Below are 19,109 nucleotides of genomic sequence, written 5' to 3'. Positions count from 1 at the left end.
TTCCTGCATGAGAAAGTTTTGATACCTTTTTCTTGTTTCAGACGAGCTTAATGTTGTAGTAATTGTGTTGTTACAGTGGTGTTATGGATGTGGCAGTATTTGGAGGTAGACATGGTGTCTTATTAGACCCCCTGGTATTGTGCAGCTTTCAGGCAAATGAGCCTTTCAGCCACATGATGAAGGTTTTGTTTAGTTGAAAGCTGGTCTCTTTTTCCAGTTACACGAGTTGGTCTAATAAAAGATGCTACTCCTGCCAAAGGTCTTAAATTTCCTTACCTCAGTTAAGGAAACATGCTATTTTAGTTTGGACTTTTTTGTCTTGAATGGAGAATAGTTGTAATGGCTTTAGTTTGTTTTTGTCCCCTTGTACATTAGAGTTGTTTGTGTAGCTAACAGCCAGGTGTCATAGATGGCTTGTTTTATAAGTGGCCTGACACACTTTTGGTTAGCAGTGGAAAGGAGTGTGTAACTTCTAGGTTTGCAAAGCTTGTGAAGAAGGTTAATCCCTGCCCTGTGCAGACAAACTGGTATTTAAAGGGCAACGTGTAGTTTTCAGCTGCAAAGAGGTTGCTGTGATCTCATAATTTAAGGATTTTACAGACTGAAAAATTAGATTTTAGACTCATTTCTCTCTGTCAGAAAAAAATCTGAATATTGAAAATTTTTTTCCTTGCCCCTCACATTTTCTTAACATTCTCAGTGGGTCTTGTTGGGGGGAAGTTATGTTCGGTTACATTTATCAAACCTTGATAAATATGTAATCCATTTATTTTGCGATAATGGAATTGAAAGTATACCTACAGGTAGAATGTGATCTGTGGTGTGTTTACTGTAACTTATGTAAAGGGAATGTAATTTTATTTTCAGGTCCTAGAATAAGGTTTTGAGGCAGCCCTCAAAATTAATTGGTTAAATTAATTTGTTAAATTAATTACTTAAATTAATTTGTAACTAACGTGGTGTTTCCTGTTGTACGTTGAATCTGAAATATCATCTTTTGTTAAAGGGTCTTACCTTTTCTTGCATTTACTTATACTGTTTTTACTAAGGATGTTCTTTTCCCGCACAGTTCTAGTTTAGGGATGGTAACGCAAACTTTATAGTGATCTGTTTCAACAGGAAATTCCTCTTAATAGAGAACAAAGTATTTAACCACTTTAATGTCAGTGTTAGGTGGCACAGGGGAAGAAAAAAATTGTTGAGAGGAACCTGCAAATATTTCTTCCCAATAAACAGTGCTTTATGAAGTTGTTATTCATCCTTGTAAACTTAAGTTAGTGGAGATACTAATGCAGCATTTTTGTCATTATTATGTAGTAACCTAATGTTTCACTTTTTGCAGTCTTTCAGAAACGAGATAGCCATGGCCACAGAAATTGGCTCCCCGCCCCGATTTTTCCATATGCCGAGGTTCCAGCACCAGGCGCCTCGGCAGTTGTTCTACAAAAGACCTGATTTTGCACAGCAGCAAGCAATGCAACAGCTTACTTTTGATGGAAAGCGGATGAGAAAAGCTGTGAACCGAAAGACCATAGATTACAATCCCTCTGTAATTAAATATTTGGAGGTTAGTTAATTTTCTGGTTTTGTTTGAAAAACTGTTTTCCTTCCTGAAATTTGTGATTGTGCTTTTCAGTGCCCATAGAGCAGTCTGGAATACTGGGAGATCTACTGCTGCATTTGCAAACTAAGTGACAAATGCTTGTAAATTTGGTATAATATGAATACGAAGGGGTTTGGTCCTTGGTAATAAAACTGCACATATACACAGCTGACTTTGTAGTTTGTGTAAAGACCAATTTTTACATTCTGTCTCGGAATTTCAACTTGGAATGCAATTGAGTGTCTTGTGTTCTGACTTTTCAGTGAACATAGAAACTCATCATAAATAATGTAATTGTTCTTTTTTTTGTTTTGAAACAGAAATTTCCCAAAATGGGAAGTAAACTATTACTCCCTCCACTCCAAAACTAGGGCACCATAAAAATGATTTCTCATCATTTTACTAAATAGCACTGCAACTTGCACTGTGGTCTCTGAAAATCCCTCTCTGTACAGTTAATAAATACAGAACAACTTAAATGAAGTTTTGTTGAAGAAATATTTCTGTAAAAATGCTTATTTAGCTTTCCTGATGGGGTGGTATTAATTTCTTAAGAGATACAATTTTATGATCAAGATTTACTGTACAAGTACTGGATATTAGCTCAGAAGAAATAGAATCAAATCTGTAAATAGAGGAATTGTTGGAATCTCAACAGTGACATTGCAAAAACTTGATGAAATGAATTTGATCTGCTGTGGCCAGTGCATGATTATAGCTTGTAGGTGTTAACAATTGGAAATTTTTCTTAATAATAAATTTAAATTATCTTCTAATATATGTTTAAACACCAAACATTTAAAACATATCCTTCTGTTTTAGGAATTCCCCAAGAAAGATTCTATTAGTAGTGGACTAATTCTAAAAAAATAATTTTAGTAGTTCAGGACCTTTTTTACTGTGGCAGAAATAAGCACCCTCAAACTTCTGTTTATTAAAACAAAACAAACAAACAAAAAGATCTGTATGTTTTGTATACTTACACAAAATTAGGATATACCAGAATTCCATTTCAGTCCCAGCTTCAATACTGCTGATTTAATTTGATGTGGTTCTATAAAAAATGAGAAAAATGGTTTGTATGTAATTTGCTCCTGGCTTAAGAAATTCTAACAAACTGTAGTAGTGTATGCTGGAAATGTTTTACCTAGAATTTTAGCTTATGTTTCTGATATGTACACAGATCCAAATTGGTAAAGTCTACAGCATGAAGCTGAAATAATTTCATTCTTAATTCATGTAAAGTGTTTTTGAAAAGGTTGTGTTTGACAGCTTACAAAATTTAACTAATTGAAGGCATTTCTATCCCTTGGTCTTCTAAGTTGTATCCATTTGAATGCATTATCATCTTTATGCTTCAGCCACAGAAGCTTCCTTTCTAGCTCATGTCACTGTGTGGGATTTCACTTTTCCCGCTGGTTTTTTTTTTTCCCGCTTTTTCCCACTGTGTGGGAGTTCATCAGTGCAGCTCCTAATGGTGTAAATGCTTATCCTGAAAGTAAAGCTTTTGAAATAAGTGAACGTGCTTCTTGTAGAGTACCTATTAACCTGGGCAGCAAAGTACCAGTCATTACAATAATGTGGCTTATTACATAGAACTGCTCCTTTCATATTGTTAAGCTGCAATTTTAAATGAGCTGCTTTAGTTCGATGAAATTAAAACTTTAAACATTCTTGAATATTTTGCTTATGCTGTACAAATTCTACAGGTTTCTTGAGACCAAAGTCTTTTAACCGAGTTTATTCTAAAATCTTGGGAATTTCCCAAACAGGTTGTGAACATGTTCCTTATTTTCTGTTGTTTGACAATGAAGTATAGTGGTGGTATGAACTAGGAGCTGTTTTCTTCTTTCCAGAATAGAGTATGGCAGAGAGACCAGCGAGATATGCGAGCAATCCAGCCTGATGCAGGATATTATAATGACGTAAGTAACATCTTTCTATTCCCTGATGAAGTTCTGTGGATAAAATTTCTCCAGAAAATCGGAAGGATTCTGCCTATCAGCTGAGGTTATCTTTTTGTCCACAAGAGGCCTTAAAGATACGAAGGGTATCTTCAGTCTACATTGTCTTGTTCTGTTGGAATCCATGTCCATGAAGAGAACCTGAAATTGGATAGGCTTTTAGTTTTTGGACGTAAGAACTCTCTGATGTAATGCACTGAGCTTGCAACGCTGCTCTTGAAGATGCTGGTTCTGGATGTTTGAGATGGTAAATCATGCAGAGTTTTGAACATTTTTACTGACCGACTTCTGATTATTTTGAACGTTTCTACCAACTTACTTCTGATAATATCACTGCAAATGAAAAACTTGCTTTTCCAGAAATAGGTGTTCAGAATGAATGCTTTTCTTGCAGTTTCTGGTTAGAAATGTCATTACTAAACCTTTTGTTTCTTCTCTCATAGTTGGTCCCTCCTATAGGAATGTTGAACAACCCTATGAATGCTGTAACCACAAAATTTGTTCGGACATCTACTAATAAAGTAAAATGCCCAGTGTTTGTTGTCAGGGTGAGTATAGCATTGGATTTACTTAGTTGTATTGTCTTAATTTAAATTAGAGTGGTACTCTTAACTGAAGAAAGAAACAAGATAACAGTTAAAGCATTTGCAAATAAAACTAGCGTGTGGAATATATGGACTACTTCTGTGTCTAGTCTTTCTGTGGAGGTTTTTAGGAAATTAAATGGTAAGATCTGAGTACAAAATAATTCTTACTCTTGGAGTTTGAGATGCGCTTCCCACACTCCCCCCCCTCATTTTCGGGGGCTAATATATCTTGACTCACAGAAAAACAGGCAATTCAGTCTCTGTGCTGTTTGACTCTTGTAGCATCTTTTAACAACTTTTCTGTGATGTCAGCAGTATTGTTTAGTGTGGATATTGTGTGCTAGAAATGTACTGGTGCCAATAAGGTGTTTCTTCTCTACGACTAGATTTTTCTCGCTGCTTTTACAGTGGGCTTTGTCCTGTTGTTACAAAAGTCAAAAGCCCTCTTGCACAGTTCTACATTTTTGTCTATCTTGCATCCTCTAGAAAGTCATGTAGTAAATTCCAGTTCTGCAGATTCCCTGAAAGAAGCTTATGATATATTTGAATGTTGTATTTGCACAGTTTAGTTAAATTTTTCTTTTGCAGTGGACTCCTGAGGGGAGACGCTTGGTCACTGGTGCATCTAGTGGAGAGTTCACTTTATGGAATGGACTGACTTTCAATTTTGAAACGATATTGCAGGTAAATTCATCATATCAAGATTTCTGTGTATTTCTTTGAGGTTTCAGAGCATGTTTTAGGAACACATCTTCATCCTGCTCATCATGGGTCTGTGGTCTGAGTGCGGTAATGGGAGCCTTCAAGGTCTTTTATTTTTCATTCTGCTCTGACCCCGTGTCAGACTGTGGCTATAGGCAATTCATTTAATGCTTCTCATTCCATTTCCATATGCTATACTAACTGTTCTCAAGAACATACTATGAGTATTTGTAATAATAAAGAAACATTTTGGAAACAAAATGCAAATACTCTTCATTTATTATTTAGAAGACCATTGTATACAAAGTAAGGGTGTTTTTTTTTTTCCACACTAACATCTTGAATCTAACTAGATCATCATTGCTTTCATTTCTTTGTTGCAGCTATTAAGTAGGAACTTTACTAACTTTTGTGTTTGTGTGGGTCGGACAGTATTTGAACACGTTTGCTAGAAGTTTTGTTTCTGAATTTACAGGCTCACGACAGCCCTGTAAGGGCTATGACTTGGTCACACAATGATATGTGGATGCTGACAGCAGACCACGGGGGATATGTGAAATACTGGCAGTCCAACATGAACAACGTCAAGATGTTCCAGGCACATAAGGAGGCGATTAGAGAGGCCAGGTTTATACACAATATACCATTTTCTGTAGTACCTATTGCCATGATTAGACTGTTCTCTAAGTGTATTCGGGGTGCAGAAATGCATGGGTTCTGTCAGATTCTGGGAAACTTCCTGCACCACATAAACACAATATTTTCTTTTGTTTCCACATTCTCACCGTTTTGCTGGCACCTTTCTGAATTAGTATTGTCCCAGTATCCGCCTCTGCAATATGTTAGAGATGTATTTGTCTGCCGCATTTTGCACTGGTATTCTTTTCATTTTTATATGGTGACAATGTGTATCAGTTATTCCTTTTTATACGCACTGTGTAAGACAACAATTTCATTCCAAATAAAGAATTCAGTCTTTAATAATCTAACTGAATAAAATATAAAGCCTTCAGAAATAAAACACCTGCATAGTTCTCACAAAATAATAAAACACTAAATAAAGTGAAGAACTGCTTGGCTTGGTGAAGCCAAGACTTCCAGTAATACTAAATACCCACGCAGACTGCCACATACAGAAGTCTAATGTTATGGGTTCTTCAAGCTTGAAACTGTAAGCAAGCCATTGAAAAGAAGACTGTAGGATATTCTCTTGGTTCAGTGTTGATGCCTCAGTTGTGCAAATGTCTATTTATATAAAAAATGGAATCTAAAGTGATACTATCAGTAAGATGTAAATGAAGGATGTTTCTAAAGCAAACCTGCACATAATCTTTAGTAAGATATGGAAATGTTTTTAAAGTAAGCCTGAAGAGAAGCTGCAGATCCAAAATGAAGCTAAAGCAGTGTTTCTTCGGGTTCAGGTGCTGGCCCTTGGCGATAAAGGTTCACTGCCACAAAACCACTTTCCACTAAAGTCACCATTTTTCTTTGATAGGGTGCAGCATTTTCTGCCAGAGTTTGGTTATGAGAAGTGCTTACATTGGATTCAGTTACTGACTGACTGTCATGGCCATACACTGAATATCTCTACTATTTTAAGCCCTTTCCTGATCATAAAGATCTAGGATTTCACGAGGGCTCCCTCATGGTCTTTCGCTGCACTGAAAGGAAGTGAGTGCCTGTCAGTTGCTGGAGATGTTCTGGCCCTAATCACACGGCTAAATAACTCATTGCTTTTCCAGTGACTTTCATCAAGCGATACTGGCTGCTCCATCTGGAAGCTTCTTCTGTGTCTGTAGGATTCTTTTCATGGTGTTGATGGGGTGTAATAAGAGGGATTTTTTCCAAATTACTTTTACATTAAGTGGTACACTTGATATATATACAATTTTTTCAACAGTTAATCCAACTAGCATTTTCCTGTGACCAGCTTTCCCTTATTTTTGCTTCTCTGCTGCAAAGCACCTGTGGCTGAAGAGGAGTTTTTTCCTAAGAACTGTTCTCCTGTGCTTCTACACAGTGTCACTTTCTTATGGTATTACCAAACATGAAAGTCTAAGGTGACAGTTACCAAATCATATTGGTGTTGCTTCTCATCCTGCAGAGAAGGCGCTACCGTGTGCAGTCATAGGTAGGAAGGTGCTAAGAATAAATTCTGGATTTTTTCCTCATTTGACAGGAGACTGCAATGCAATAGTAATCCTATGCTAAATTCATGTCTTGTGATGAAGTGTCATTTGGCAGGCACTGTATTCACTTAAAAGTCCCTACGTTCAAATGCATCCTTCAGTGTATAACACATTACAGTATAATTTTGCCCTGTCTGAGAAGCATAGATAATCTGTTAAATGCTGACTTCTTTCCCCTGCTGTGTGTCTTCATGTAACAGTTTCTCACCCACGGATAATAAATTTGCTACATGCTCTGACGACGGCACTGTTAGAATCTGGGACTTTCTACGTTGCCATGAGGAGAGAATTCTTCGAGGTATGTGTACCAAAAGTACTGATTGGGGTATTTCAGGAGGGGGAAAACCTTTTTTTAACTAGGTGTTCCCAATACAGAAGTATCAGCTTGTCTACATTTTTGTATTACATCCCTGTCTTAAATCCTCCAAACAAGTTTTTGTTTGGCTGCTGCTATAGGTGCCTTATAATACTCAGATAGGCTGCAGTTCACAATGGCGTTACTCTGTTTACTGTCCACTTAAGCTCTAAACAATGGAGGTGGATACAAGGACATTTTTTTCTACTCCTAATGTTGGTAGGAACAGCTGTTTCTGGATCAGGAATACATTTATCTTTCTCCAAAGCTTAATCTTTGTGACCACTTTTGCTTCAGAACACGCATCTTCATGCAGAGGATTCCATTCTTTTCATGGGAGTGCCTTCCATTCTGGTTTCCTCAGAGGCAAGGTAGTTACTTTTTCTCAGTCCTTAAGAGCAGGAGAGCATTTAGGTAGAGAAAACAAGTAAATTGAGATCTCATCATGCATAGCACATGCAAATAATCCTAGCTTCAATAGTTTTCTGTCCACTATCTCTATATGCTAACTTCTAGTGCTTTTCCACTGGCCTTGTTGAGCTTTCTCCTTCTCTTGTTGCAATCTTACTGAGTTATAACAATAGCTTCTGGCAACTATTCCTTTCTTGCAGAAGATGTCAAAGGTACATAATTTAATAGAATATATTAAATGAGATTGGGGGTTGTAGGCATGCAGATAAACTGCAAAGAAGGTATGCAATAAAACCATGGAATTCCAGTTTTAGGGGTGTGAGCTTGATCAGTGCTTTCCTAAACTAAGGATTTTTCTTTTTTAAAATCATGCTTCCAACTTGGACCTGCATTATGTATTTTATGAAGTAGAGCTCTCCCTGTTTCTCTTGACTCTTAAGCTCTCTTCTTGTTTTACTAATGCATTACTTTTAAACACCACTACTTTGAAAAGACATTGGGCTCCAGTGTTCTTGCAATGATGATATTTTAACAGAATCTGTGCATAGACATTATGGTAGATGTGTTCCGTACAGGAGCTGGCAAGCAAATTTCTAGGCTATATCATTTACACCTGTTATTCTGGAAGGACCCAAACAGATTTGGGACTGTTTTGCTTGACGCTTTACAAAAGAAATCATTCTGCACTAAATACATTCTATATCCTCCTGCAGGTTTGTACTAACTACTCATTTAAACCATGTGGAGGAAATGGGGATTGCCTCCATGCAGAGTTGTCAAGATTATAAAAATCCCTTCGATTCTTCTACATTCTTTTAATGTTCTGCATAAAGTAGGAGTAAAGCATTTAATTTAGGCCATAAAGAACAGAACTTGCATTACATTTCCTGCTGTTACCTTGCATACTTGAACATTGTGACTGTGACTGTCTCAAATAGAATTAATGCTTTAATTTCTTATAGTTTATGCATCTCAATATACACTTTTTAGTTTGCAAAATAGCTCTATAAAGAATAATTTTTGCTTCTACTTATATGATGTACCCACAATACATTTCGTCTTTTATGTAAGTTGGAAATACTTTGAAAACTTTACATCTCTGGATGAAATTGGACAGGGCACATTATTCATTGTTTCTGCTGTCAGATAAGGGGAAAACAAAAAACCCAAGCCAAAACAAAAAACCAAACACCACTACCAAAAAATCCCCCCCAACAAAACAAAAATAATACCCAAAACCCTGAGTGTTGGGGGTGGGAGGATGTTTCTGCAGAACATGCAAGTTTGATTTGGTTTTGGTCCCTAACACTGTTGTTAAATATGATCAGAAGACATATTTGAAAGAGTTGTATGGGTAACACTTAAGTAGCTTTCTTGGTGGAAAATAGAAGCTTTCATTTTGTTACTTGGAGTAATGATCTTATGGCATTAGGAAGCTGATCTTCAGCTTTTTGCTTCTCCATATGCATTCTGCTTTAACATATTTAGGAGTGTGACCTGTAAAACTTTGCTTAGTACAACCTTCAAAATGTGTAAATACTCATGTCATTGCCATTCCAAAGTTAGTGATCTGTAAATTAAAATTCTGGTGGCACTTCGCTAAAAATATATTTCATTATGTACAAAAAGTGTTTAGATTAAAAACCGTGCTAAGGAGTGGTTTTTTTATTTCCTACTTTCACAAACCATGCTTCAGCTATTCTGGTTAATATTGGTGCTGTGAAGTTGAAGGGATTCTACAGCGTAGTTTAGATCCAAAGCTTCACTTAGTGTCTTAAGGTATTCTTCAGGTTATCACACCTGATTTTTATTATAAAAATCAAATGAAATTATCAATTTACAGTCAGATGTGTTCATAAAGATGATTATCACTCACAGGGATACAATATCAATATATCATTATTCCTACTGATTTTTTTAGTAACAAATTAAGGAACATATTTTAAAAAACAGACTTGAGGACTTTAATGCTAAGGAATGCTTTTAAAGCAATTCTATAAAGAGCATTAAAGGTACTGGGATAAGTTTTGCTGATATAGAAAGGACAACGTTCTATAGATTTGTTACAAATGCTTTTGTTTGCACTGGAATGAACTAATACAATTTAATTGTAGTATTTGATGAAATGGTTCCCTTTACTTGAAACTGGTCTGAAGGAACAACTCTAGTCTTACCTTCCATAGAGGATTGGAAAAACAAATTGGAAGTTGTAAATTACATAGGACGACTTCTTAAGGTTTTGCTGGAGTTCTTTCAGCTGTCTACAGTAGGCTACACAATTTTTTCAGTAGTTAAAGCCGTGAATACATGAGCTGCATGAGAAACACGTATTAACTGTGTCCAGCTTCCTTTTAATTTGTCAAAATGAAAATAAACAGGACACCCTGTTTTGTTCTTCATACATAATGCCAGAAGTTCTAGATCTTTTTTATTTCATCTGGCTCAGAGTCACTTTGCTGCCCAGCTTTTCCCTAATTTATGTTACTTTGCTGCTGTTCCTACCATCGTGGCTTTCCAGGGCATAGTAGGTGGAGTTTGGGCGTTTTGTTAGAAGTATGTGCAAATTTATCAGGCTCCTTTTTAATATTGTAAAGAAATAAATAGGATTAAAATCTTCCATTTCTTGGGGAGCCATCTTTAAGTAATTCATCTTCAAGTGAATTATCTTGGAAGAACTTGAAGGTGGGGGAAATGGCATTGTCATAGTCACTTACCTGCTTGCTTCCCCTCAGCCCAATTACTGTCTGTCTCTTCTCTTGAAGTAAAGGTGCTGTACTCCTAATTCTGCACTGGTAGTTTTTGCCTACGTTAATTTCTGTCATGTTACCATCTTGATGATGATAACAAATTTGGTGCACTTGCTAAAATACACTGGTAGGAATTGAACGGATGTTAAAATAAAAACGTTTTTTTGTTAAAATATTAAGACATGGAAAACAGTCTATAGTATAGCAATATGTTGTTTTCATATCAATAATCTGTTACTCTGAAAGGCATTTCCAATAATGGCATTTATAACAAAACACTATCAGGTCTTTAGTCTAAAAAGTTGGAGTGAAGTTAATGCCAGGACTCATGTAAACAGTCCCCATTTCTATAAGAACATACACACTGATGGTTTTTAATAATGCTAATTACATCTAGTGAAAAAATATATGCAGTAAAAGCTTGCTGTCCTTCTATTTCTATTGAGAAATTAATGTTATCGATGATTTGACTGGTGGCTGTGAATCTTTGGGTATTGGGTCTGTGCTAATTTATCCCTGAGAATATTTTGGGTAGATCATTAGTAAACACATGATTCCTTAATTATTCCCAGCATGAAATCATGGGTTAGGAGGCTACAAACACATTTCAGTGTTGTCAGTTCCACTGTCCTTCCTTCTCCTTCCTTTCACAGTCACACACACAAAATCCAGTAGCAATGTGTGCTGGGGAGGACTCTAGGGTTTTCATTCAGCAGTCTGGATGAGCCATGTGTTCCCAGGATTTCAAAAGTTGCCTGGCTTAAATAGGTCTTTTGGGGAGGACGACTCTACCTGGCTCTTTGAAGGATGGTAACCCAGGATTTAAGATACTTTGTAGATAAGTTTTTTGATTTTTCTGGCTGTAAAATAGAGTAATACACTAAATGATCTTCCTGCAAACATGGTAGATTTGGCAAAAGATTTTTCTTATCCTGACTTGAACAATTAAAAGCAATCATGATTCCTTTACATTCTGTCCGGATTTAAAATTTGCGATTTGTAACAACATGTAATTTCTTACTCGTACGTGATTTATTCTAAGGAAAGTCTTTTGCCTGTCTGTAATAACATTGTTCTGCCTGGAATCTCCTGTTCAGGCGTAACACCAGTGCAAAAACTCATCACCTACAAAATAACATGTATGTGTGTACATGCATGCAGAAGTCACAGCAATCACGGTAAACTTATTTTTCATCTGCTTACAAGTTCTGAAAAAGTATCTCCACAGCTAGTCATACTGAAATAACTGGAGAATTTTTTTTGTTCCTTCCTTCCTTCCTTCCTTCCTTCCACTCCGTTTCTGGATTTTCATTAGCAAATAAAATACCATGAAGTGTCTTTAGTTGTTTAAATCTATTGTATGATTTGTATACTCTGCACTTTCTGCCTGAAAGCGAAGGATCTCTTCGAAGTTTTTGACATCCGTTTTCCCAGTCAAATAGCAAATCCTGTACTTAAATTCAGAGATGGTGAGTTCAGTAGTTAAAAGGAACCTGAGAACCAGAACTAACTGGAACTACATCTTCAGTTTGGTCCTTCACTTTTAAACATTAGTAGCTAGCTGTTAGCCTTTGAAGCAGGTAGCTTCTAAAACTGTTACCTTTTCCTGGAATGTAATTGAACTCTATATTGGATAATTTAAAAGAAAAAAAAATCCTGATGTTTCTGTTTCCATCTTTCTTCCCTTTATGTGAGGTTTTTCTGTTGTTTTCCTTGTCTCAGTAGGGAGAGAAAACCCAGCAAATTCAAGAAGCGCATGTATGTTGATACTGTGTTTCTTGTAACGAGATGTAGTGTTTAAACCTTCAGTTTTTTGTGGGGGCTTGCTTCTTTGTGCTGTTAGGATTTCAGGTATATTTGATATGTCTTTTAGTCTACTGATGCATCCCTACGTGAATGAATATTAGAAGGATTTTTCCTCAGAACAAAAGGCCAAGATGAGATGAGACCTGGCTGATATTGGCACCAACCATATCAATCTAGAGAAGGCAAGTCCTTGAATTTTTGAACTTAAAAAAGATAAGCTGTTTTGAAATGCTAGTATTGAATGAGTTAAGTATCTTTGTTGGTAGATTTTAGTATGGCAGCTCATGTTGCAGGTCTCTGATCTTCGTGAATCTTCGTTGCCAAAGTGAAGTTTGGGATGAGGGAGAGGGATAAGTTGCAGCTAAGTCTTTTGATGTACATTTGCACTCTGAATGGCTGTGCATCAAACTTTTATGTGTTTTAGACACTAGAAATGTTAGGGAACTCGCTCACTGGGATGATAATAGTGAACCTGTGAGGGGCTTTTTTCTTCACGAACAGTTGAGATCACTTGCACAATCAGTGATGCAGGAGCCCTTTTGTTCTGCTGTATGAGTTGCGCCAGCCCTGGTGCTGCTTCTTTGGGGTTGCATGCGTAGAGGTCTCTTTACACAGTCTCATTCGCTTTTTCATCTCATTAGGAAACCTCTCTGTTGCCTTTGTGAGATTAAGAGTTAGAAATATTATATACAATTTCCAGCTTCATAAATGGAAGTTATCATGCAAAATATATTTTCCTAGTATCTTTCTCTACGCTTTTTCCAGAGTTAGTAACACCAAGGACTTGGAGTGTGAATACATATACGCCTTCCTGAGTTCATAGATAACCTCAGTCACTGTTGCTTGCTAGGGTGGTGGGTATAACCTACGCTAGATGGGAAGAATCCAGTCTCTTCTTGCTTGAGGCTACTAATGTTCAGGTGTCATCTAACAAGTCAGTTTTATTCCTGAATATGACTTTCAAGGCTACAGCATCTTGGTTTTCTCTGTATAGGAAACTTTATTAGAGGTAGACTTGTTAAAATATCCAACTCCATTTGTGTTAAATGTAAAAATCTATCTGAGAGTTGAGAAAGAAACTTCCTGCTATGTTGACTTATTTAAGGTTTCTATTTGTGAAGTGTTCTGGATTGGACAAAAATTTTATTTGGATCTATACTTGAGGTCCTTGGTTTCTGTGATTAAAAGGTGGTGATTAGGAGGTAACATCATGATGCCTTTGCTCTGCTCCCTAAAACAATGCTCTTGGAGCTGGTTGCATCTGATATGCCTAAAAGTATTTGTTTATATTGCAGTTCAATTCTGAGTAATGTTGAAGTACAACATACTAAGTCTTAGATTCTGATTCTCATCTAGAATCTAGTGTTTTAAAAATCCTGAAAAGTTAATAACGAAGAGTATATAGAATTCTCAAAGAATGAATGAAAGAGATCATGAGAGATGAGCCATAGCACCATGCTATAAAAAAAAGTTATACTGGACACTTCTGTCAACCCTTTTCATGAGACAAGAATGAAGAGGTTCTGTGTGAGAATGAGATTATTTCAGATTCAATTTTGAAATTTCTTTTCCTCCCTGAAAATTCTCCTGAAGCTGAAAGTTATATAATCTCTCATGTTGAGTGCAAGGGCAAATTTTACACTAAAAAGACTAATACTTGTAATAAATACATTTTCTTAAGCTTGGAGGAATATTGAGAAACCCTTGTGTTTCACAGGACAGCCAACTCTTAGTGCTGCTCATACTTCCTTAAGAAGTTTTTATGATTGCATCATTAAGATTTCTTGCATCTGCTTCCTTTTGTGTGTTTGATAATTGCAAGGGGTAGATAAATACTAAACTAGGCGAAACCTTTTTCATGGTTTGTTAGTATAAATACTTCAGTGCTGAGAACTGTACTGTCATCTGTTGTGACTACATATAGCAGTAAACATAATGTGGCATGATACTCTGCATAGTGGACAGAATTTCACCTACAGTGAGAACCATTGATGCAGCAGTGAGTTTTGTCCTCAAGCCCTGCTCATTGTTGTTGAGAAAGACCACCACTATTTTAAGTGGATTATGTTGATACTAATGAAGAAAATCCTGAACTGCAGAGGCATTTAAATACTGATGCTAAGATGATACCAGTCTTCCTTTCTCAGCGCAAGTGTAATTGTTGAAAAGGATGCAGGTTGTATGCATTAAGGATGGTGGCTTCCTGGTATCTACTCACCAGTATTTGTCATGTCAAAGGTTCTCAACAGAAGAAGAATCATCTGGAGACAGTCTTACGCAAATTATGTTAGTATCTCATCTTCTCTGAGAAAATCTTATGTGGATAAATACTCGGAATTGGGCACTTTTTTTTTATTTATGGAATCTTCCATCTGACATATTTCCTACTAGAGTGTAACTACAGAAATATGCTATTTTAGAATAAATGGTAGAAGTCTTCAAAAAACAAAAACCACCGTTCCCTGGTGAAAATAATCCATGTCAGTCCTTAGAAACTTTCCTTGCAGGCTTCTTGACTCCACTTTTCTTTGTGTGTGGATTAAACAGACCTCTTTTTTTCCTTTTCTCTTTTCATATCCTGCATTTACTGTACTAAAAGCTTTTGTGCATCTAGGTAAGCATAGACTTTGCAAAGCATTTGATATTTTCTTTTGCATCATTTAAATTCTGCATACTCAAAATATTTCCTATTATAGTACATCTAGCTCTGAGTGATATTCTGGCTTTAGTAGTGAGACACTTTGCATCAAGTTTTATCATGTGAATAACATTGCAGTTCTCATACTTAAGATTACACGTTCATATGGAGAGCCAGGCAGTGGGAGATGGGGAGATAGCTTGCAAATGTTTTCCCTAAAATACGGTGGTATTTTTTTCTCTCTTCCTTACCTGCCTGGCCTTACGTTCTCATGAGAAAGCTAGTCCTGCTCATCACACATTGTGTTTGTAGGAAAACAGAGAGTCAAAAGAGAAACTGGGGAATGTGCTGAAATGGGATTGTATAGCAGACCAGGAGAAAGGGATAAATAAAAATCCTGAAAAAAATTGGGTGAAAGGTGGCTGGCAATGAGAAGGATAACAAACGGGAGGAAAGTGTGGAGGCTGTGTCAGTATGAAAAAACTTAATAAAACAACAGCTGGTGTAATGATTGAGAAAAGATAGTGGCAGTGTGAGCAAGGAGATGAGAATGAGGTGGTGTAAACTAACAGAAGTTATGCTCCTGGCATTGTCAGAACAGCCAGAGAAGAGACTGGGTTTTTATGGCTGAATGACATGCTCAGACACAAGTGGACAGTATATAATGTACCAAGAGTCTGTGTATATATACTATAGTGTGTGTGTGTAGAAATGTGTAATAACAGCATCCATATACATACACCTTTTTTTCCCCCAATATCTTTTATGTTCTATGTCATGACTTTTAGAGACTCAAGTTGATGAGTTTGAGTTAGGAACACATTCTGTATTCATTTGGAAGATGAGTTTGGAGTGCTATTTTAGTGAGCGAATGATACCAGCATTCCTACTGTAACTAGGAGAAAGCTGTCTCTGCCAGTTGATTAAAACTCCTTATGGTTTCTATTAGTCTCTAAGAAGCAATGTGGATTTTTTTTTTTTTTTTCAATTTTGTCAATTTAACAGCTCTAAAACTGAAATATCTAATAGTTGCTCTTCAGACCTAAGGCTAGCTCTGGTTTGTTTCAGTTGAGAATATGATTGAGGCACATACATGCTGCATGCTTCTGCAAAAAGTGGTTGATTAGATTAAGCATGCAAACCTGTAATAAACATTAATTTTCAAAGTACAATGCCAGAACTTTCCAAGTGACTGAGATTCATTTCACAGTGAAAATACAAACTGTCATTTAATTTTGCTATTTACAGATAAAGGCTTTTTGTTGAAAACAAAACACTTTCTAAGGGAAGACATTTTGATTTTTACTGCTGAAAGTATATGTATGTATTGCAGGTAAAGTAACTGTCTTGGAAGTTTTATAAATTTGTATTTTATAGAGGGAAGGATTTTTACAGCTGTGTTTTTTTTTTTTTACTAAAAAAATGATAGGGCTGTTAAGTGTGTTAGCTTCAAAGAAGCACAGCTGTAAGCATCAGAAGTACAGCTATATAGGAGAAAACTACAACTTTTCAAAATATGTTTATCTTATTAAAAGTTTCACGGACTAAGTTTAACATTTCTTCCATCCCAGACAGTTTGGATTACTATTTGTAATTATTATCTTAGTGGAAGCATCTGATACTTCTAGTTCTGCAAGACGTTATTTTGATTCATTACACAATCCATCAAGGTCTGGCTTGTGTTCAATTTAAAGCATGGGTTAGTTATGAATCTTTTTTTTAAAATGCACTATTTTCTTAATATTTGTCATATGGTGTATAAATTGATTTTGCTCCAATAAAGATAGGTAGTAGGTAGAGCTATTCCAGGTATAACTACAGCCACATAAATAAGTGGTTGTATCATTTCAGTATAATTTTCTGGTGTAGACAAGGCAAGGACTGCAAGTATCTTGCGTATATTGTCTTTGAAGACAGAAAGTTACCTTTAACTGGTTTTGACCATTCATAGAAATGGTGTGTGTACCTTTTTGCTCACCAAAATAAGCTTTTAAGGGGAACTTATGGCTATTTAAATATGAGCCTGACATGAGAAACTGAAAGTTAATTATAACAGGACTAGAATAGGTGCTTCCACCAAGTCCCCAAGATCTCAGAGAGTAAACTTAAAATTTCCATTCAAAAAAGCTGAGGAATGTGTTCCCTTGGCTGCTTAAAATTGGGAAAAACAGTATCTTTTAGTAAAAAGCAAACCCAGCTTTCTGGTGTGTGCTGACAGATGCATATTTTCTACCGTATGTGCAATAGCTTTTTTCTTTGCCTTTTTATTTAGAATGATGGAGCATGAAAATATTTTAAATGTTATATTAAAATCTTACTTTTTAAACTTCCACTTTAAAAAACCTTCCTCTAAAAAAAGTCATAACACCTGATAAATTAGGAGCTTAACTGTAGCTATTCTAGCCCTCAAAGAAAGAGTAGGATGAATTGATGAAAAGATGTAGCTCAGAATCCAGTCTATTATTACTATTATTATACATTAGGGAAAATCAAGTCTAAATATTTATACAATACTTCTACAATTGAACTTCTCTTTATAGCTGACTTCTTTCTCTTTTCTCCAAGATGATCCTATTCTGCTTTATTTTTCTGTGTGTGTTAAGAAAGAAGTAGCTCTGATAAGTATGTACTGTCCTCAGATTGAGAATTTGCATAGCAAGACTTCAGCATTTTTCCTTGCTTAACACAAGGCTTAACATGCTCATTGAGAACTATTTTTCATCAAAAGTCGAGGTTCTTCCTGGCTTTATAGATGATCACTACACTTAAAGATTAAAAAAATATGAGTATCTTCTTTCAATTCAATGAAGAGCTGATTTTCCCTGCCCCGCTCAAAACTTTTCATGGGAGAGACTTGTCCTGAGATAGGGCTTAGAGTTTCAGATCAAAGTAAAACGTTTTCCTATTCTCCTTTGAAAAGAGAATTTTCATGATTCTTTAATATTTGGAGATACATAGCACAAATTGATGTAAAAATGGTATTCACAGGTAAGTAATTTCCCACTTAAGTACAAGTCTAATGGGAATCCCCAGAAGTTTGAGTTCAAACTCATTTGATGTCCAAGGTACGTTGCCATTAGGAAAATAAGTATTATGGTAAAGTTAAAAGTTCTAAAAAAAGAAAATATTTTAGTTTATCTCCTTATCTAGTCCAGTGGAAAAACACATTTAAAATGCCATTTTTACTGGGAAGATGGAGGGTGTCATTTTCTCTTTTTTTTTTTTTTTTTGGGGGGTGTGTGTGTGTGTTTTGCATAATTTTAGGTGTTGTGCAGTCTCTGTCCTTGAAGGTTTTCAAAATAAAACCGGATAAACCCATGAGCAACCTGGTCTGACCCAATAGCTTTGAGCAGGAGGTTGAATAAGAAACTTCTGAGGTTCCTTCCAACCTGATGTATCCTTGATCTTACGATACTGAATTCCCCTGTTTTGCCAAAGGGGAAACAAAGGAACAAAAAACCCTAGTGATTTAATTTTTAGTTACCTTCAGCTGTACACCACCCTATATGACATAAGGAACTGACCTTCAAAAGACTGTATCAAAAATTCTTTTTTTTTTTTTTTTGAAGTTTGTTTTTCTTCCAGCTTTTAACATGCCTGAGGAAATGCACACTAGCTATTTGGATTGGAAAGATTTCTCAGTGTTTAGTGGAAATTTTTCCAGAGATGATAAATGTTTGGTCATTCCATAGTGATTAATAGTTTGTTCAACTTAATAATTACTGAATTTTAAGTATTGCTTAGAGTCCACCTACAAGCAATGAAAATTTCTTGTAAATAAGACAGAAGATGTGATAGCATGCTCTCAGCGTCTTCAAAGCTGCTTCTGATTATGTAATAACAGTGAGGTAAAAAGAGATCTGTAGATATATAGATATATGTATATATGCAATTGTTATATGCATATGTAATTTCAGTCAGTCTCTGTAAGTATACAGCCTTTATAATGGTACCCAGTGGAACATTTTATGGACTTAATATTAGTTTGCTGCTTTCTTGTTTGTTTCGAAATTATGCAGTCCTAAATAAATTGTGCAGGCAGTGTTGTAAAGCTCTGGTATGCACAATTAAAATAGATTGAAAATGTTTGCTGTAAAAGAAAAAAGT

At 35.9% G+C, this 19,109-nt stretch overlaps 1 protein-coding gene across 3 annotated transcripts in view; it reads left to right on the top strand.

Moving 5' to 3' along the window:
- Nucleotides 1-1,350: 1,350 nt before the first annotated feature.
- WDR33 (WD repeat domain 33) overlaps nt 1,351-19,109 on the top strand; it is a 53,759-nt gene continuing 36,000 nt past the window's right edge. For all 3 annotated transcript variants that reach the window (XM_009582581.1, XM_009582583.1, XM_009582580.1), the window contains exons 1-6: nt 1,351-1,567; nt 3,460-3,528; nt 4,011-4,115; nt 4,743-4,838; nt 5,332-5,483; nt 7,246-7,343. In XM_009582581.1, coding sequence (XP_009580876.1) covers nt 1,364-1,567; nt 3,460-3,528; nt 4,011-4,115; nt 4,743-4,838; nt 5,332-5,483; nt 7,246-7,343 — 724 coding nt within the window. In that variant the 5' untranslated portion in view covers nt 1,351-1,363. The remainder of the gene's footprint in view (nt 1,568-3,459; nt 3,529-4,010; nt 4,116-4,742; nt 4,839-5,331; nt 5,484-7,245; nt 7,344-19,109) is intronic.

Source organism: Fulmarus glacialis, unplaced genomic scaffold, assembly GCF_000690835.1.
Source record: "Fulmarus glacialis isolate BGI_N327 unplaced genomic scaffold, ASM69083v1 scaffold31077, whole genome shotgun sequence".
NCBI lineage: Eukaryota > Metazoa > Chordata > Aves > Procellariiformes > Procellariidae > Fulmarus > Fulmarus glacialis.
This window is presented reverse-complemented; position numbering and strand designations above follow the sequence as displayed.